We start from the raw sequence: 21695 nt of genomic DNA on the forward strand, positions 1-21695 counted from the left end.
AATGGATTTTTGTAGAAAAGCGGTACATTTATGAATAAAAGCGGTAGGCGGGAGATGGAGTAAAAAAGTGGTAGACTTCCGCCTACAGTGATGAAGTTAACGTATGGAAAATCAACCTCTGGTTTGAGGTGGTGAATTTCCACTTTTCATACTGGCGTCAGATCTGACTTTTCCTGGCACATCAAATATCAAAATCATAAAAAAAAAATCGTAAAAAAAAAAAAGCCTGGAAAATGTCAAATATTTTGGATTAAGTATAACGCAGTTACTGTGGTACACTAGCTTCACATATTTTGGTTTCTATTTATCAATGTACTTATTTTATGGACATTTTATGGACATTTTAGGGTCTAAAGAAGTTGGTGGAGGGAAGAACCTTCTCAACTCCTGTTTATCTGGATCAAGACTACACTATGGATGAACCCGAAATAGTTGAGGGAGAGTGGTAGAATTTGGCAGTCTGACCTTGAACAGCTGTTACAGTCCTACTGGTATATTTCATGACCTTGACATTAGTATACTGAAAGTCATGTATTACAACAGTTCTTAAGACATGCTGTATTCTTTGTACTGTACCGGTAATTTGTTTTTATAGACTGGTGCTTTTTTTATTTATTATGTGCAAATTAATGGCAGCTACTGTGCATTAATATGTGGATAACCAACTAGTATAAGAAACCAATCTAAGTTTATATGCTGTGATAAAAATGGGTCTTTTTTTTCTTTTCAATACCATACATTTGCCTAAATGGCTGTTCCAGAATAAATGTATGAAGGAGCCAGGGTCCTAGTTTACCATACCTCCTTTATCCCCAAAAAGGGGAAAAACTTTTATTTTAACCCTTGATCATGGGAAAATAATTATATAACTCTCCATTACTCGTCACATCAAATGTGAAAAATATAATGTATTTAAATGTACCAATAAACAGTTGTTTTTTTTTTTTTTGGAGAAGCCAGAGGAAAAAATAAATATTCAACGGAGAATCTTTACACTTTACTTGTACACTGATACAAAGAGGTATCTTGAACCAACTTAAGAATTATGATGGACATCTTGACCAATTATTATGATTTATATATGTCAGGGATCACCATGCCCCATCACAGTGCATTAACATAAGTGTACTAAACCATATCCATTAAGATGGATCATTGTGACCCATCACAAGATCACACCATTGATTACAGAGCATCTTGTGCCATTACAACACCATTATGAAAGTTTTTGTGGTATGATTTCACTGTGTTGAAATAATTTGCAAAAAAAATGCATAGGGTTAGATGGCATGTAATTTCAATTTAATACGCAATCATATACAGTATATTGCATTTCCAAAATGCTTTCCTGTGATTAGTATATGACGAAAATCCACATTCAACTCTATCATATACTTTAAAAAGTATGCTGATCTGAAATGAACGTTTACAATAGATGATAATTTCCTTACAATCTTTTTAATCGTACATATATTACTGTCTGAACAAATGTTTGAATTTAATAAATATTTTGCTTTCTTGTAAATGTTATCTTCATCTTTAAAACAGTTCTTTTGACTATTTTCTTTGAATACTTGTATCCTACAGACTTGTTTTTCTGTTTACAAATACAATGAAATTTAATTTGAGATGTATTATACAAGTACTTGCAATGAACTCCATTGTGGAAATAAAACATTAGCCTCAAAAAAAGTTTTTAAAATTGTTTGTTTTTTAAAATACCTGTTTAAGGATAAAATTATATAGATAAAAGTTATGAAACAGTAAAAGATTGCTCACTTGCACAACAGATACATGTACTAATAATATTGATACAAATCTAGGATCCACATTAACCATTTGCAGTCTCATTTTTTTCCCTTTCTTGATTTCAAGTCTCCAAATTCTTTCTCCAGCCTTTTAATTTCTCCTGTTTTGAGAATTGTTCTCCATTTATCCTTGAGCTGAACATTGGTTCTGGAGGTTTTCATGGCATCCCTTATTTGACTCCAGTTTCCCACACCAAAAATCTGTACCCCCTGATAGAAGTCATTCACTTCAGCCTCCAGCCAGGGTTTCCGTAACTTCCCAGGTGAAGACGTGGCCTTAGGTACAGACCTGGCTGGGCTAGGTACATGTAACTTGGGAAGCTTGGCATTCAGAATTACTCTGGGGTTCATGTTTGTGTTTGTTCGTATCCTCGTTGCCAATGAACTGTTTCCCTGTGAATCTGAAATTTCACCACTTTTCCTCCTGAAATAGAAATAAATCTATATATGTAGGATGCATTTAGCAGTCATAAAATTCCTACAGGTGAAGTATGCACAGTTCATCCTACCATTGTCACTAAATAAAATTATTATAAAACGGAAGTTTGAACATTACAACTGCACTGCAGTTTTCAGAATGAACAGATTAGTTTATGCGTTTTTCAGAGTGAAGCACTTACTTTAAAGGACTTGAGCCGTTTGTTGATGCTATGAAAAGAAAATTTCCAATTAATTCAGCTAAATTTGCTTCTTTTTCAATTAATTTATACTGGATTTATACATGTACAAAATATTTCCATTCACACTTCAAAATTTAAAATATCTAATTTTCTGTTACCTGTATTGGCATTGTCATTTGAATTGACCTGATCTGTTTTTTCTGTATTCACCTAAAATGCAAATAGAAAGGTATTTTAATTATAATACATATACATAGGCTTAACTATTGTTTTATTGTGCTTTAATAAGGCCATAAAAATCAATGTTAAAAATTCTATTTATAGATTGTCATCATAAATAAGGGGATGGGGGAAAAAAAATTAATGAACCAATATTTTTCATAGAAAACAGGAAGGGGGAGAGAGAAATGACTAAGTATTCAAGTAAAACTCTTTCCTAGTACAACTTTGATCCCCTACCCTCTCGGGCAATGAGTGGAACAAACATGAATCTGCACTACCATATAAATATCAGTAATCATGGCTCATGGCTTTGCTGTTCTCAAGATTTTTTTTTTAAATTTCTATATATTCCTATGTAAAAATTTGATCCACTTTTGTGGCCCCACCATACTCCTGAACAATATGATTGGAAAAAAACTGAATCGGCACTTCTTGAAGATGCTTGTTAGATGTACATTAATAACTGTAATGGCCATGCTGTTCTTGAAAAGACTTTCAAATATCTTTTCTATATATCGGATTATCCCTGTGTAAAACTATGTTCCCCTATATGTGGCCACTTCCTAACCCTGCAGGGTCCTAGATTTAAAGAAACATGAATCTTTATAACTACTTGAGGATGCCTCTACATCAATATACCTAATTAAACTTTGATGTTCTTGAGAAGATTTTTTTTCCTTTTTATACATCCCCATGTAAAACTTTGATCCCTATTGTGGCCCCACCCTACCCATAGGACCATGATTTGAACTAACATTATGGAAGCTTTCACTAAGATTTGTCTTTTCTGGTCCAGTGTTTCGTAAGAAGAAGCCATTGAATTTTCACAAATCCTTATTATAATTATCTCCCCTTGAAAGAGAGCATGGTCCTATATTTGAATAAATCTGAATCCCCTTCATCCAAGAATGCTATATGGCAAGTTTGGTTGAAATAAGTCCCGTGATTCTGGGAAGAATATGAAAATATATAAAGTTTACAGACGTCAGAAAGACAGATGTCAGATACCCTTCGAACAGAAAAACTTGCTTGAGTCCTTGGCTCAGCTGAGCTAAAGAGTGTTAAGAATAATCATTATTTAGCACGTCAGTGAATCAGTTTTGACTGGGGCCTGGGGACCAGTCCTTAAATCTTACAACAATCAGTTTTAACAATCCGCCACATTTTAAATAAATGATATCAAGCATTCTGAGAGTATTGAATTAGTAATACTAGTCTCCTACTGGCAAGTGTAATCTGGTTCCGGTTAAAATTGAAAATGCCATAATTCCGCGAAAAATCGATGAAGCGGACTGAAATGCAAACTTGACCTATAACTCATCAAGATAAAGTCTCATACCAAAAATCAGCTCAATATCTGCAAAGCGTTGCGAAAAAAAAAAAAATGCGGAAAACACTTAGAAATTAAAAAGGTCGTAATTCTGTCAAAAATCACTGAAGCGGAACGAAATGCAAATCTGATCTGTAACTCATCAAAATACACACACATACCAAAAATCAGCTCAATATCTGCAAGCGTTCAGAAAAAAGTGCAGAAAACCAAGTGGGACAGACTGACAGCTAGACAGACGAATGGACAGACTCAGAGGAAACTTATAGTCCCTTCCAGTTTTACCAGTAGGAGACTGATAACATGAAGCAGCATTCAAGGACTTTGTCCATCAGGTTTAAAATAAGTTATATAATATCTTTCTCAAGGCACACATAACAATCTATTTAGTAAATAGTAATTACACATTTTCCTTTCCATACAAGTAGAACTTGAAGCAAAAAACTTTGATTAAAGAAGAACCAAAACCTTCATATTATTACCCTCTGTATGTGTTCTTTTAAATCCCTCTGTTCCATGAAGTTTGGCCAACTCCTTTCCTTTGGTTCGCCCATGGTTTCACACACTTTTGTTAATGATTCTAAATTAACAAACCTAAATAAAAAAAAAACAAGCAACATGAAGAATATTGCTAAGTTCATACAAATATTAATATCAATGACAGAAAAAAATATTTAATTTGTTGTTTATACAAGTACTGTTAAACTTAAGCAGCTTGGGCACAGTTTTTAAGACAAACTGCCATTACTTCTGTAGTCTAATAGTCTATTAAATAAATTCCATGTTAATTGACATACTGTACAAGTATGAACATGTAAGCACTCTGCAGTTAGTTTATTCAAATGATAATATCCCCGAAAAAGAGGCCCATGGGCCACAATGCTCACTTGAGTCACCTTAGCTCTGCTATTCTTCATCAGATTTAAAATAAAATTTCCCCCTCTTTAGTCATATGAAAAATGCTGAAATGACATAGCTAGTGATGGGAATTGGTAAGAATTTCAGAATCGATGATCAGGCTACTGTAACTAACTAATTATTGACATTTACAAAGTCTAATAATTTAGTTAATTAATTGGTAAGAATGGGTAAATGACTACTTTCTGTGGAGGTCCAGCTGGTCCTTTGTTCACTTTATAGAACTCAAAGTACATCCATACCTGGGAACGTGCTTTGTTACCTGGGTATGGATACAATTGTCTGTTCATCTGCACCATTACGATACACAAATAGGTTAATAGATAAGCTGCGGCTGGAATATTCAGCTTAAAAACTATTACACTTGTAATATAAAAAATAAACCAATTAATCGGAATAAAAATTTTGTAATCGAGCGCTTGAATTTTGCCAGCAATCGACTGATTTTCGATTATAATCGATGATTGGAACATCACTTGACATAACCAATGTGAATTCAAACATCCTAGGCATGTTTCATTATCAATGTGAATAACATGCATATGGCCTTGCTGTTCTGGAGAAGAAAATTTCTTTTTCCTGTATACATGCATCAGGTAAGCATTTTTAGCCCTAGCCTTGCCCCTGGGTCAATAATTTGGAGGGGAAAAAAATTGAATCCACACAATTTGGGAATGTTTACACTTGAATACAATCTAATGTGGCCTAGCTATTCTTCGAAAGACTTTTTTTTCACTATTTTCCAAAACTTTGATCTGCTATTGTGGATTCACCATATCCCACTGGGGCAATGATTTGAACAAACTTAAATCTACACTGTCAGAAATCTTTCGTATGAGTTTCATATTTTCTGACCCAGTGTCTCTTGAGTATTTTTAAATGACCCAACCAAATTTTCACTATTTCTTAATTATCTCCCCTTGAAAAAGGATGTGCCCCTTCATTTGAACAAACTTCAATCCACTTTACCCAAAGAATGCTTTGTGGTAAGTTTGGTTGACAGACAGACAGATGGACATCAGTCACTCTTCAATCGGAGCTCAATTGAGCCTTCAGCTCAGATTAGCTAAAAGCGGTCCAAGGGCCTTTTAGTCACTGTGGCCTGCAGCTGTTCTTCATCAGCAGATATTCCCCATATATTTCTATGTAAAACATTGACAGCCCATTGTGGTCCCTGAAGAAACTTGAATCTACACTACTTACTGTGTCTTAAGGATGCTTCCAAATGACCTATCATTGCTTTGCTGTTCTTGAAAAAAGAAGATTTTTCCCTACATATTCCTATGTAAAACTTTGATTGCAAAATTGTGGCCCCACCCTATCCCCGGGGATCATGATTTGAATAAACTTAAATCTATATCACCTGAGGATGTATTGTTTTCATGTTAATATGACAATGGCTTTGCTGTTCTTTTTTTTTTTTTTAAAAGATTTTTCCTATACACTGCTATTAAACAATGATCAACCATTGTGACCCAACTCTACCCTTGAGGTACATGATTTGAACAAACTTAAATCTACACTACCTGAAGATGCTTTCATAAACATAATGAAAATATGACTAATCACGGCTTTGCAATTCTTGAGAAGAAGATTTTTCCAATATATTCCTATGTAAAACTTTGACAGCCCATTGTGGCCCATTTGTGAGGTCATGATTCGATTTCAATTTGAATCTACACTATGTAATGAAGCTTGCTTTCACATATGTTCCATCTTTTCTGGTCCAGTGGTTCTGAGATTTTTTTCTTTTTAAAAATGCCATAAAATTTCCAATAATTCTTAATTATCTCCCCTTGAATGAGAGGTTAGCCCTTCATTTAATTCTTCTCCACCCAAGGATGCTAAGTTTACTTACAAGTTTTGTTGAAATTAACACAGTGGTTCTGGAGAAGAATATGAAAATGTGAATCATTTACAACAACAACAGCAACAACACTCTGTCTGGTCAAAGTATAAAACAGATAACATTTGTTACAGGTGTTGTAGGATATCTGTGAACTTATCTTGTTGAAGTAAACTGAGGACATTTGTTAGAGGTGATAAGATTGTGACAGTATATCTGTTTACTTGTCTTTGCCAAAGTCAACTGAGGACATTTGTTTGAGGTGATAAGATTGTGAAAGTAACGTCTGTTTACTTTTCTTTGCCAAAGTCAACTGAGGACATTTGTCAGAGGTGATAAGATTGTGGCAGTATATCTGTTTACTTGTCTTTGCCAAAGTAAACTGAGGACATTTGTTAGAGGTGATAAGATTGTGGCAGTATGTCTGTTTACTTGTCTTTGCCAAACTGAGGACATTTGTTAGAGGTGATAAGATTGTGGCAGTATGTCTGTTTACTTGTCTTTGCCAAACTGAGGACATTTGTTAGAGGTGATAAGATTGTGACAGTATGTCCGTTTACTTGTCTTTAAATTTGTCATGCCCATTTGTCATCCCTTTTGCCTGTGGTTTCCATTTCTTGTGTGCCATCTGAAAAAAAAATATATCCTTTCAAAGATGTGTAAGCATATTGGTAAAAACTCAAATATTAATATGCAAAGTAAAAAACAAAATTCATAGTGGAAAATATGTTGCAGGATCTATGGCAATCTTGATGAGGGGAAAAAAGTGAAAAAAGATTGTTCTTTGAGCTTTGGAAAAGATATACTAGTAAATTGTTTTAACCTGCTAGACAAAACTCCTGGAATGCTGCTTCATGGTTAGGAAATGAAAGTGGAATGTATAGCTAGAGCAAAACAAAATACAGTCAAATCTCAGGTCCTCGAACTTGATGGGACTGGGAAAAAACTTTGAGATATCTGAGGATTTGAGATATTGAGGGCAAAATACTTAGAAAGTCACTTTGACATATCCATGGTATTCAAGATGTCAATATTCAAGATACCGAAGTTCAACTTTTGCAACCATATGTCACCTTGGTGAGACATGACACTCAACAATTGGTTATTGTGATACAAAAAATAGAAATATATTATACAATATCAAATAATTTTAACAACTTTATATCAAATTCATTTTTAAAGATTTTTCCTGTATGTTCCTTTATAAAACTTTGATCCCCTATTGTGGCTCCACCCTACCCTCAAAGGTCATGATTTGAAGAAAATGAATCTACACTACCTGAGAATACTTTCATGCAAGTTTCAACTTTTCTGGCCCAGTGGTTCTTGACAAGATTTTTGAAAGATGCTATTAAATTTCTAATTCTTAATGATTATCCCCCTTTGAACGGGGATGTGGCCCTTCACTGAACAAATTTGAATCCCCTTCATCCAAGGATGCTCTGTGGCAAGTTTGGTTGAAAATGGCCTAGTGGTCTTTGAGAAGAAGTCCAAATTGTTAAAAGTTTTCTGACTGATGGACCGACAGACAGAAGCTAGACAAATTGTGATTCGAAAAGCTCACTTGAGCTTTCAGTTCAGGTAAACTAAATATGTGTATATCTTGATGTAACATATTTGTATAAGTTTAACATATTACTCTTAATTTGTAGGGATTACCTCCCTTAAAACATTAATTAATTAAGGTCACATTGGTTTTAATGTAGGGTGCATTAACTATCCAAGTTTGATGATTCTAGGCCATGTGGACAGGATTTTGCCATTTTTGGTCACAGAGACCTAACTTTAATGTGTGACACATCTTCTAGGTAACCAAGATGCATCGTCTGACAAAGTTTGATTCTATGCCTCGTAGTACTGACGAACAGAGATGGATGGACATGTACACCATACCATTATACATCTCATCATACACACAGACATGTAAATAGGGTGTATAAAAATGGTTTATGTAGATAACATAATAAAAAACATAAGGAAATCAAATATACATGTACAAACATTTCCATGACATATCCTGTTTTGTGCACTGCAATAAATATGTTTTGTTTTGCAATGAAGATTTCTGTCACTTCCAAATAATGTAATTTTCCCCCCTCACCATGTTAACAGTACCTTTTTATGATCTCTCTTCCAAAATACATATATCTACTGACAGGATGTAATCTAAATGTCCTCTGTATTTTTAAGACTTTCAAATAATGCACCCTTAGACATATAAATGCAAATTCAAGCATCAAGCTAACTACACTTAAGTTTACCTGCAACAATACTGGCTCATCTGTTTTGATGAAGTGTTTGAGGAATTTCTGAGCTTTATGAAGGAAGTCTGTATATCTGTGTGTATTAAGTGTACTGTGTTTGGGGTTTTCTGATTTTAGCAGCTTCTGGATTTCTCTATTGTTATTCTGAAAGAGATTAGCATACTTATTTCAACCACAATGCATTTATAAAGGACATTAACAACTTTACTTTCCTCAACATGCTAAAATTGTCTGTTTTATGTCTAGTCTTAATGGATGAAATCCAATATTTTAGAAATAAGAAATCAAATAAGGTTATATTCACCTTCACCCAACCTTCAAGGTGAACATAACATTTTATTTTTTATCTACTTTGGACCAAATATAGAATTGGGAACTTCCAGATTGACATGATTTAATGTTTATTTTTCTTGCCAAGTGAAATCCAGTGTCTTTCCCAGTCACTAGTATCTGCATATGACATCAGCAAAACCCAAAAAAAATGGCAAGGTTTGCTTATTAAAGGAAAGGCCATACTTTAATTTACGCATCTGGCCCCGGGATCATGAAGCATATCAAGCTTAAGTCAAAATCTTTATGTCATATTAAAATGTTGCAGAAGTCAAGCAGACCAAACTTAAAACAATTTTCAATATTACTTTACAAAAGTGTTATTATCTGCAAATTGGAGATTAATTCAATAATTAATCAACATTTTACAGGTGATTGAAAATTTGACTTAAGTCTAAGTCTGTTTCATGATCCTGGGGTCAGGTTTTAATTTTATACACCTACTATAAACTTCTAGTCATCACTCCATCTGTTGAAATATTCAAAGCAGGGTTAGAAACTCCCTAAAATTACAACTCGCAAATAATTGCGAGTACCAAGAAAGTGAACTCGCGATTTTATAAGACTACTCGCAATTTTCAAATAAAGTTAAATTTATATAAATTAAATACATGTAACTTTAATAAGGAAAAAGTTACTACTGTAAATACACAAAATACAACAACAGTGTGACTTTTATTTAAATTACTGATTTAAATCAGAAGCAATTTGTTCTATCATATTATTTAATTTTGCTACAGTTTCAATGCAAAAAAAAAAAAAAAAAAAAAAAATCAGCTCGCAAGTCTTTGCGAGTTACCTAAATTTTAACTCGCAATTTGAGAATTCTAACTCGCGTTTTGCGAGTTGTATATAGTGAATTTCGAACCCTGCAAAGACACATTATTTCTGAGATAATAATAATACAACTATGACAAGACCAAAAAAGGAAAATTTGCAAAAGCATCACAACTTCATCAGCTAGAAAGACTAGAGAGGAAAGTCTGTGCAACAATATATAAGCATGGCAAGTGTCTGTGATTTCATGTAATGAAAATGATAATTGTGTGTACTTCCTGTGCAAACAGATCAACGCAGTCTTATGTTTGTTTTTTCTTGATTTTAAGACTATACCTGCTTTTCACTTCTACTTTTTTCTCAGTTTAATTGCTAAGAATTATTGTAAAACTTGATACATGTATTATACATGTTCAGGAGACTGTTATGCAAAATCTAAGTGGTCAAATATAATAAGATATGTGCTTTTGTTTCTCTTATAATTCTAAATATTTTAAAAGAATAAATAGCATGTACACAATTTAGATTTTTGAAAAATTTCAAAATTTAGGTATTTAGTGATTTTTCTCTGGGGAAACTGAGCAGATTTGTTTGTCTTTTGCTCAAAATCTTCAAAAATTCCCTTAACAAGTGAATACTTTTGATTTTCCTAAATTATAATCTAATATGTTTTGGTGCATAACTGAATAAAATATGAGATTATACTTCTTTGTGTTTAAATCTGGCTGTTGAATTTGAAGAGGTATGTACTCCGAGGCACACTGTATGAAAAAAAGCATAAAAGGTATGTCTTATACATGTTATATGGGCTTTTTAGTTAGTTATGACTTATGAGTTGTTTCAGTTATTCAAATGAAAAAAAAAATTTAGTTGATATAAAGTTTTGAAAAACCAGGTTTAACTTAAAAGTTTGCATCATTTAATCATTGAATCATAAAATTAAACAATTACTGCTTTTTTAACAATATGATTTAGCAACCCCTTTAAGTACAATTTACACCATATTATTAAGGCTTTGTAAATAATCCATCCTTCAGCTTGGGTTGCTTAATCATTGTATTGACCTCAAAAATGGCAATAATTGTATTCTGATATTCCATTTAAGAACATAGGTCTGAAAAGTCAATCTTGTTTCATATATTACATAAAAATCTGACCTCTCTTAATTTCTCCCTACTTTTTGAGGTCACCACCTCCTGGATAGGATAATTTACTGACATTTAATTGTTTCAGTGCAGTTGTTTTATTCTTCTGTTATGTTTTTTTTTTAACTCGGAGCAACCTATATTTCAGTTGCTTTTTTAATATCAAGTAATAAAAAAAATACATACAATTTTTCATAAATATTTTTTTTTATCAAGTTTCTGATTACTGGGAGCAGTCAGTCAAAACCACTCTGTCTAATTCTTCTCCTTAATGAAGATGGTTAAAAAACAGTTTCATAATTCAACAGAAATTTTGTGATGTCATCAGTCTAGGTTATATAAACCAAGCATCAAATCTAGAATTTTCTAAAAGGGAGGATAACTGTGGACAGGAGAAATTAACACATTATTCTATCTGAGCTATCGGAGTGGGAGCAGTTAGTCAATGGAGCTCTGCTTGAGTACTTGGAGTACTTCTGCTTCAATACTATTGAAAAATTCATCCTTGTTGTGAAAAAATATTACCAGTATCTAAATAATACTTCCATGATGTACAGAAAATCAATGTTTCCAATTTGGAAGATGATCAATTACCAGTCAGACAGCCAGAAATTCTTAATCATGATCATAACAGAAGAGATACCAAAGTGGTAAATTAATGAAGACCAACAAGATGGACACTCCTTATGACACAACACAGACTGGCTTGACTTGGGATAATCAAATTTTTTGCCTCTTTAAAAGTCCAGCTCTAGAAAATAACAAACAGAAGACTTGATATATCTGCAGGGAAATTAAATAAAAAGAAAAGGACATGACAACCAAGTTATACGTCCAAGAGAAGGAATAAGTGTAATCCAATGGAAATTAATAAACTCATGATTAAGTGGGGCAGACACTGTTTTGGATTTATAAAACCTTTTCACAATGTGACATCATTCTAGCATTTTTGAAGGATGTATTTCCTACAGAATGTAAAATGTGTTTTCATATACATGTATGCCACTTCTACACTAAAATATGTTGTCAAATACAGTATCTATCCTAGTGTAAGAAAAAAGTTAAATTCTGAAGAGACCCCAAAAAAATGACTGGTGCATGTGGAAAATTATTAAATGACTCAGGAGGTGAGGTGTAAGTGAATAAATTCTAAAGAAACAGTTAATTGGTTCTCCTCATAAAATATCTGCGTTTTAACTTTTTCATTTTTTTTCCCCAAAACTTGACATAAATATACATGTGTCAATATTTTTATATGAAATTTATATTAAGTTATGATATTAATAAGATGAGAATTAAAATGTTCCATTTTTAAAGTTTGGTTTTCTTGTGTTTCTGCTTTTCTCATATGTTTACGAATAACAAATGAATAACTAAGCACAAGTACTTTACATAGCAATGAACTTAAAAAAGGATAAATAGATGAAATAACAAAGTGATTTTAAAGTATTATTTTGCTTTGCATTTGATACAAAAATCAGCGCTTTAAGCCCCTGTCACACCAGGGCTGCCTTTCCACAGAGTCTGTATCATGGCATTAAATTTCTGGGATTTCTCAATGAAATATCTGTAAAATTCAATGAAATTTTCTTGAGATAAAGATGTCACAGCATCCTGTGGGTGACCAAGACATTTCTATGGAACTCATGCAGTGTGCTACTACATTCCTGCAAAGTTCTAACTGGTGAATGACTGCCCTTCCACTGAGTGCTCATGATGTGCTAGGAGTTTTCACTTCACATTTACAGCATACCCATATAATATGCTGACTGCATGCACAAGACGTTTCTCAACACAGTGACATCTCAAAGGACTCTGAGAGGTCTCTGTGCAAGCACCATCACCATTGGAGACATTACCAAGCTGTTACAGTGACCCTTCAGGTTCCTACTGCATGTATATCTGAATGTACAGCCATGGCCCATACTTTGTGCATGCTCAAAATGCATGACCTGTCGAATGGCATTCTAGGCGACCCAACGACATCACTTGGACGCCCCTTCCAGTTCTTGCTGCTCTGTAGGAGACTCTACTGAGCATTCCTCAGCATTCTGCTTTTTTCATGGATGCCACAAAATTGCAGCTCTCGTGTGACAGGGGTTTTAGATTTGCTCATATGTGCTATCACAAAATATACACAGTAATACGGAAGATACAACCTCTTTATTTTCCTGTTGACTTCTTTCGCTACTAATCTCAGAAAACTGACGAGCATAAACCTCTTTTGCTGCTTCAAAATTGTCATCTCTGCAGCAAACGTATACAGCCTGAAACATTCCAAAGTAGCTTTTGAAAATGCAAGTAAAAATGGATTCTTTACACTGCAAACAATGTTTGTCAACAACTGATAATGATGCAAGATTAAATAAGACACACAAATTCAGTCTTCATGTGTGTTTTATCAAGGACAAATTAAAAGGAACTTCTTTATGACTACTGTAAATGTATTATATTTAGCATGCAAAACATTTAGTTTGATTTTTGAACAAGTTAGTTTAGATTTGATTTTGCGCATTTCTCAATGTTCTTATTCATGTATATATGTGCAAGACATTTAGCATTGTATTTGAACTTCTTTACGCCAACGGTGCTAAAAAGAATACACAGCCAAATGTAATATGTTTACAGTACATGTATATTCACTTTCTAAATGTAAATGAGGTCGTTATGAGAAAGTTTTTTTTCCCCTCCCTTTTGACTTCAGTACATGTATATTAAAAACTGTTTATGTCTTGCATGTGATTAATCTATTGTTATTTTTACTGTTTTTCTTGTCACATTTAACAAAAGAAAGGGCTAACAGGTATATACTTTGATTATATAATAGTGAATTATTCTGCTAGTACCTGTTGTTTGAGTGTGTCTAGAAAATCATGACCCTCCTTTTGGAGGGACTGGGGGATGTCTTTCAAAAAGGTCTCCAGAATTCCAGCAGCATCCTCAAGTACAGTCAGATTGCTTCCTGCTTCATACTTTGTTTCATACGTCTCTCCATCCACCAAACGACACAGGAGAGAAAGGATATAGATCTGCCATAGCTCCTCGGGTTCTTCGAAGACCTGCTGGCCAAGAATCCCTAAAAAAAGGATGCAATTAATTGTCAAAGCAGATAATTAAACTTTCAGAAGTCTATTCCATTCTGTCTTCTTATTGCATAAAAAAATTAAAGTTTTTTTTTTAAAAAATGTGTTTATTTGATAGAAAAAAATGTCTGATATCCCATCTTTGTATTTTTTTCAATTGATCATATTAATATAAACTTTCTGAACAAAACTTTTAATAATACTCTACATTAGTAATTAGGAATTGATGTACAACATCCTTCACTTAGAGTTGTAGGAAATGAACTTTTTCTGAAGGATAGGAAATTGTATGGTACAAATCATTTTAAATTTTATATTCTGCTTAAGAAATATTAATAACAATATTTATTGATATTATCATTGAAAATTAATTTTTGAGATATTATGTCAAGTATTTATGTCTCCTTTAATTTATACTTATAGATTTGTGCATTGAGCATGTTGAGTGCAAGTCAGAAGTGATGCTAAGACAGGAAGTGATACAGTGCTTGGGCCAACCAATCACTGTCCCTCATAAAATTATATTGGGCCAAGGTGTCTTTTAAATTGGCAACGTTTGGGCCATGTGTGATTGGCTGAGGTGTTGTTGGGCCAGGGATCAACATTAACTGTTGTCCGATTGCCCGGGGCAAGTAAATTTTCAGTTAGGGCATGTGAAACTGCTCATGTACTTGTCCGATCGGGCAAGTGAATATTTCTGATAGATTTTTTGTCTTACTTAAATATATAAACAAAACAATAAATTGAACATTTGATTTCTACCAGGATATGGCATTGTTTTTGCATTCAGAGTTTAAATTCCTCAGTAGCGTTTCTAGATGATACCGTTTATTCAAAAATTTGGTCGTTATTCCATTTTTCTTCCGTGCTAGTTGACAAAAATAAGCTTTCCATCCCACAGCTTAATTTTACATTTTTATTATGAAATAAGATATTACAGAATAGTTTATTTATCCACTCACAGAATATAAAGAACACTAATTTCTCTGCGCACAATGTATCCTGATCAGACCATGTGTGTTTCGAAACATAGCAACTGTTTTCCTTTAGCGTATCTTAAGTTTGTCAGGGAAAAAAAATCAAAATTCACAAAACACTGATATTTTCTCTTCTTTCTAAATTTTGGGCATCCAAATTCTGCATTCGGACAAGTCAAAGTTTGAGTTCGCTTGCCCGAAGGGCCAGTGAATCTGAAAATTAATGTCTATCCCTGTGGGCTGAGATGTCTGGCTACCCTTAAAACTTATAATGCCGTCTCCATCTCTTAAGGTAATGTAATATTAAATATATATTTTCGTAGTATCAAGTTGTTATTTATTTAAAAATGATGAAAATAATGAACTTACAAATGGAGAATATTAATTATTCATTTATGATATTTTATTTTAAAAACGAATTAATTTTCTTTAGTTTTCTATATATCTGCAAAATTAGGGGGGGGCACATGCCCCCCCCCCCCCAGTTCCTACAGCCATGAAAACTATATAAACTTTCAAATGAAATACTTCCATTTCGTATTCAATAATACGCATAAGTTATTACAAATAGAAAAAAAGATTAATTCGTATTTTAAAATACGATATTAGAAATGAATAATTAATATTCTCCATTTGTAAGTTCATTATTTTCATCATTTTAAATAAGTAACAACTTGAGAATATGACAATACATCTTTAATATTCCATTTGGGTCCATTTAATTTCCATTTGGGTTCATTTGGGTTCCATTTGGGTCCATCTGGGTAAATCGACACACCCATTAAAATTACTGGACCCTGTAACAGAGTCCGTTAAGCCCTGTGCATGTTTTGCTGAAATATATTAAACTAAGAAAAGGTAATTTTCCTGGTCGGGGCTGTAAAACTGTGTTAAACGCAAGTCACCTAAAAATTTGTTATTTTGAATTCAATTCTAATAAAACGCAGCATAAATCAAGCTCATTTTCTGAGCACTAGTATTATAATAAGCAGCTGCTACACACGTGTTCCAGGAGAATGGTTGTCTAACAGGTTACGCAAATAACTTTATAAAAATAGCTGTGTACTTTTAACAGACATATAAATAAAGATACCAGGCTTCTTCATGCAAAATCTGAGATTAAAAGACAACGCAGTCCCATGCAGTGTATTACATTGAATAAGATCCCTGTTGTTTTTACGGTCAACAGATCCACATTCCACAAAATCCTTCCACACCAACGAAAATGTATATTCTAAAATCCATCTATTTACGATCTGTTGTTTCTCATTCACAATGTTTGCAGTCATCTTAAAATCTGGGGAAAAAAAACTTATTGGAAATAGGCTTAATCGTTTACTTTAAAATATGGAAAATCTCGCGGGAAATACATGCATGTCAGTAACTGTAAAAACTGAAACCGTTTGATCATACATTTCCGGATTTTCCCATCATATCTTAGCCACAAGACTACGGGAAGAATAATAATGAAATAAGAAAGAATAAAAATACAAATGCTAAAATTTCGACATTCAGCGGGAAATTTTATTATGCAGACTACAGGTTCTTTCGATCATTTCAATAAAATAAGTTCCTGAAACCTACATGAAATATTGTCATATGATCACACAGCAAGAAACCATGAAGCACTTTCTCAGATCCTTACATAGACATTACGACTTGTCTTCACTGATTTTTTTTTTTCTTTTTGCAGCCAGATTATTTATGAACTAGTAATGACGACTGTGAAGGCATTTGGAATGTATTTTTAAAACAATTCTTGTGGCTGTAAATATGGGGGTTTTTTTTAATTAAAGAAAGCTGTTTTAGGAAGTACTACTGTATATAACTTAAGAGGGCTGGGTGGTTGTGACCATTTTCAGACTATATTGATCTCCTTTAGAAGAAGAGCTCCATATAAAGATATACAGAAATGATCAAATTTTAAAACTAAAATGTATGAAATTTTTCTTTGCCAAATGATAGTTGACAGCTTAAGATATCATATCTAACAAATAAAGTTATATCTGATGGTTAATTTGTTGACCCCCCAGCCTCCTTAAGGGATAGACACACTTTTATATCAATGATTATATACAGTAAAGTATTTACATTGAAAACATTGGAATAATGTACAAATTTGCTATTGTTTTGTTCTGCACGCTCTACTACCCAAATGGAGAGGGAGAATTAATTTGCCAACTTATATGACTTTTGGGGGGGGGGGGGGCGGGGGGTTAAGTATTTTCTGTTTTGTTGTGCCCGTCCCCCATCCCCACCCTAACCAACTGAAATGACTTCCTACTTGTTCAATCTGTGTACAGGAATAGATTTAAAACTGAAACAGGTTGGCACCATTCAAAATATTACACACAAAAATTTTTCTTTCAGAATTCGCACCAAAACATTTGCAAAACGGTCACATTCTTAAGTGCTGTCGCTGATAATGCTAATTAATGATCTAAACAAATTACAGTAACAAGGACTGACATAGATGAATAACCAAATGATAACATATTCATCACTTAACTCCAGATTCCACGCCTATCAGTCTGCATAAATGTAAATTTATGAAATTCAATTTAATATATAGATCTATAAAACACATCGATGTTCTTTCAATCAATTGTCTGTTTGTTTGTTTTCCCTAGAGAGGTTATAAGGATTTCCGGAAAGGATAAAACGATAAGGACAGCTTTATGTACCGGAATATTGCTCTTCATTGTTATAGATCATCTTATTAATATATTTAAACAATAAAATGCTTTCTTTGGTTGTTAGTACGGGAATTAATGTCGCAGCTGTTGCAGAAAAAATACATAACGTTAATTCCCGAACTAACAATCAAAGAAAGACATTTTATTGTTTATATTTATATCTGTATAAATAATCATTTAAAGTGAGATAAAAAGATTGATTACTGTATTATTTGATATGTTCGTCATGTAGTACGTTTCATTGATGGAAAAGCCACTGATCAAGAAATCTATACAGGTGATATGCCTAGTGCTGTTCATGAAGTGATAAACGGCAACGGTTTTCTTTAGAAAATAAGGAGAAAATATTCAGTGGATGTAAATATACATACATGTACAACCTTGAATTGCTTCCGTATATATGCAATTCACAGGAGAAACATTTGAACAGCTAACATTAGGACTAATAGACATAGCGGTAAACCCCCCCTCCCCCCCCCCCCCCCCCGATCAATAAATAAACGAACGAACACTTAATTAAATAAAACATGCAAGGTATTATTTTTGACCCAAGACGTCCACTTAATTGAGTGACATACCTTCAACAAAACAGAGAGAGAGAGAGAATTATCTAACTCTGGTGTACCAAGTTTTATTAAATTTGGATAAAAATTATAAGTGGAGTAGCATATTGAAGGTTGCTTACAGAGAGGGGAGGCGGACGAACCCCTTCCAATGCCTAAGATCATCCGGTAGAATACTTACTACCGACCATCATTTAACCCCAACTATTTTCTTATTGTATATATAAGTGTAACTTAATCAATTTCTTGGACAGTGGTTTCTTATGCTTTATTATCATTCATATGTTGAACCCTAACGTACCTTCTAATCATTTCAACTAATTCCTACTTTCAGTACTTTTATACATGCCTTGTAAACAGCAATTTATACTTTCATTTTTTTTATAATGCCTCTTGGGTTCAATAAAAAAAAATTACATCGACAAAATGCTTCCATATGTTAATTGCATTTATCAACAAATTACAAATTTAAAAACGTGTCATGGATGACAAAATTTTTTATTTTAATATGACTTACAATTATGAATTATAAATCAGCAGTTACCGATTGAGATCCTGGTATTACGTAATATAAATAGCTCATCCTTCAGGGAGTCGTAAATCATTTTGTTTCCTTTATAGCTGTCCTTTACTTTCATGGTGAAAGAGTCATAATTTTAATGTGCCTTTTATGTTTTTCCCCATTGCGCTGATTTGTCTAAGTGATTTAATTATTAGTATACTGGTTTTTACATCTTAACATCTGCAAACATGATTTGAGGATTAGAAAATTTACTGAATCAGATGTAAATAAAACAGTAGGATTATACCTCTACGGAATTTTCCCTATACATGTATTATAAAATTACATGTTTATATATGAATACTTCCTTAGTAATCGCTGTGAATGGCCTAATTCCCATACTTTGCCCGTGTTAGTCAAGTGAAAAGTCGAAAGCTAATTCTTAGTTATCCTCTAGATTTTGCATTTGTATCGGTATAATAAATTTAAATGTATATCATAGAGGGAGTTAGCAAGAGGCCGAGGGAAATAATCCTGGTCGAGGAAAACTGGAATCTTGCTATCTCCCTCAGTCAATGATATACCCTAACTGTATACTAATATAATAACTAACAAGTATTAGCTTTCCTAAAAAGCTTGTCTGACTTGAGCAAATTTATTTTTACCCGAAGAATCAAGAAAAGTTAAATCCAGTGTAACCAACATGACTCAGAGTCATGAAATGAATTAGCACTAAGAAACAAGAAAAGTTCAATTCAGAAACTTGGACATGCATTTATTCTATCAGAGACGTTATTCTATATACATTATATTATTTTTAAATTCTTTTTCATGGACGTAGGAACCGGGGGGGGGGGGGGGGGGTTGTGAGCTCAATAATTTCGAGGATTTATACATAGGTACTTTATGCTTGTTTCCCCTGAATTATGTAAATATTAACTTTGGATAATTTTTTTTTTATGTCCGATAAGGAATTTTTCCTTGATTGTGTCCACCCGAAACTGAATTTATTCCAACGGGCCTGTTTATGAATAGAAAGATATAACCAGTGCTTTTGAAAGAAAAAGTTACAACACATAAAAATCTAAACATCAATTGGTGAACAATTTTGATAATTAAGAAATGTCTTATTAAAAATAATAAACATGTTTCAAATGAGCTAATATCTTTGCAATTAATTCAAAGCAAAAGAATATTCAACATTTATCCTTCACTTTGATATTTTTTTTTAAACTATGAATAAATCAAACGTCTGCTAGTTATGAATATGTGTAGATTTATAAAAATTCTAAAGGTAGAGGGACATAGTGCATGCATTGCAAATAAACATCCAATCAGTAGTTTATCTGATAGTGTTGACCTGACCAGCTTCATTCCTTCTGTTTTTGCTGGACATGAATGATGCAATTTTCGAGAATGGCCAAATGTTATGTAACCTGTAATGTATAATGTGATAATAATGGCATCGGCTCCAATACTCTGGCTTGTTTGGGTGTTTAGCATGTTTCCTTTACTCCACATGCTCGCCAATTAATAGTTTAGATAGTATGAAGTTTCCAAGATCAAGTTATCACAAGAATTCTATTGAACGACTTGACCAACAAGCCTTGGCAAAATCTAATACTGTCTGACGCCATGACGTCAGACAATATGTTGATAACAGTATTGAATGAGCTGGTCAAGTTCCACAATACAATTATTTCAAACAAAGCAGAAATATTGTGATACCCCAAGGACTTCCATATAGTCTGGCACAAGGGACTCTTCTATATAAAACTACAATTCAGTAGTTGTTTTTTTTTCTGGAAAAAAATACTTTCCTGGATAAAATGATACCTTACAGACGGAAAACAAACGTTTTATTTTCTTCATAAATAACTTTAAACGACAAGATTAAAATAAATTGTATTAAAATATCAAAGTCTAAAAAGAAATATGAAAAGGGATGTTGTATATTATATTTTTTTCTTTCGCTAAAATCGATATCATTTGATGTACCTTTCTTTCTGTCCTGATATTTTCAGAGGAATCTTTTTTTTTTCTATACACATGTCTGACAGGATCCAGAGTGAGGGTTCAATTATACATTGGTTAAGCATATATCGCCTAATTACTATTCAATAGATTTCCCTAAATAAAATAAGGATTATATTAAATTATATTAAAGTATTTTACTTTGTATCATATATAAGAATTGAAGACCGTAAATTGATTTTTTTTTTAAATTCTTATAAATAAGATGCTTTCATTCAGAGGCTATATTAGTTTAAATATACAGAGTTCATGCAACTTGATACGTGTTTGGGGGGGGGGGGGGGATACATTTAATATCGTATGAATTCCCAAATAAACCCAAGCTTTAAAAAATATTGCGCTATTTATTCGTGATTTATGATGATCTACTTCATCAAACATATATATACACTATATATATATATATATATATATATATATATATATATATATATATATATATATATATATATATATATATATATATATATATAAAGCACTAAAAATGACCAACGACACGAACAATAATAATTGTCAAATTTTCGGGACGACCTGTCCCTTCCTCAGGACAAAGAAAAAGTTAAGAAGTCATAAAAACAAA

General features: G+C 32.9%; 2 protein-coding genes across 3 annotated transcripts in view; one reads left to right on the forward strand and one right to left on the reverse strand.

Annotated features, from left to right (window-relative positions):
- LOC133190858 (UDP-N-acetylhexosamine pyrophosphorylase-like) overlaps positions 1 to 1601 on the forward strand; it is a 17969-nt gene extending 16368 nt beyond the window's left edge. Inside the window, exon 11 of one of the 2 annotated variants that reach the window (XM_061326546.1) lies at positions 348 to 1601. In XM_061326546.1, coding sequence (XP_061182530.1) covers positions 348 to 449 — 102 coding nt within the window. In that variant the 3' untranslated portion in view covers positions 450 to 1601. The remainder of the gene's footprint in view (positions 1 to 347) is intronic. The other variant, XM_061326552.1, reaches the window with a different exon arrangement.
- On the reverse strand, positions 985 to 16661 carry LOC133190877 (telomeric repeat-binding factor 2-like). Its single transcript, XM_061326561.1, has 9 exons — positions 16474 to 16661; positions 14107 to 14336; positions 13420 to 13527; positions 9006 to 9152; positions 7305 to 7372; positions 4463 to 4574; positions 2587 to 2638; positions 2429 to 2456; positions 985 to 2232 (listed from the first exon to the last, which is right to left on the reverse strand). The coding sequence occupies exons 1-9, from the start codon at positions 16607 to 16609 to the stop codon at positions 1848 to 1850; spliced, it is 1266 nt and encodes a 421-aa protein (XP_061182545.1). The 5' UTR covers positions 16610 to 16661; the 3' UTR covers positions 985 to 1847.
- Between the last annotated feature and the right edge of the window lie 5034 nt (positions 16662 to 21695).

The sequence above is a fragment of the Saccostrea echinata genome, unplaced genomic scaffold, assembly GCF_033153115.1.
Source record: "Saccostrea echinata isolate AGI-Se365-2 ecotype Australia unplaced genomic scaffold, CSIRO_AGI_Sech_v1 ptg000001l, whole genome shotgun sequence".
NCBI classification, from domain to species: Eukaryota; Metazoa; Mollusca; class Bivalvia; order Ostreida; family Ostreidae; genus Saccostrea; species Saccostrea echinata.

Bases quoted from the DNA above. Each gene is read 5' to 3' on its own strand.
- LOC133190877 (XM_061326561.1), bottom strand. From the start codon at position 16,609: ATGACTGCAAACATTGTGAATGAGAAACAACAGATCGTAAATAGATGG. The intron at 14,337-16,473 runs GTAATACACTGC...TCCTTTTTTTAG, and splicing joins CAACAGGGATCTTATTCAAT to GGATTCTTGGCCAGCAGGTC. The intron at 7,373-9,005 runs GTAAACTTAAGT...TTTTTTTTTCAG, and splicing joins ATGAGCCAGTATTGTTGCAG to ATGGCACACAAGAAATGGAA.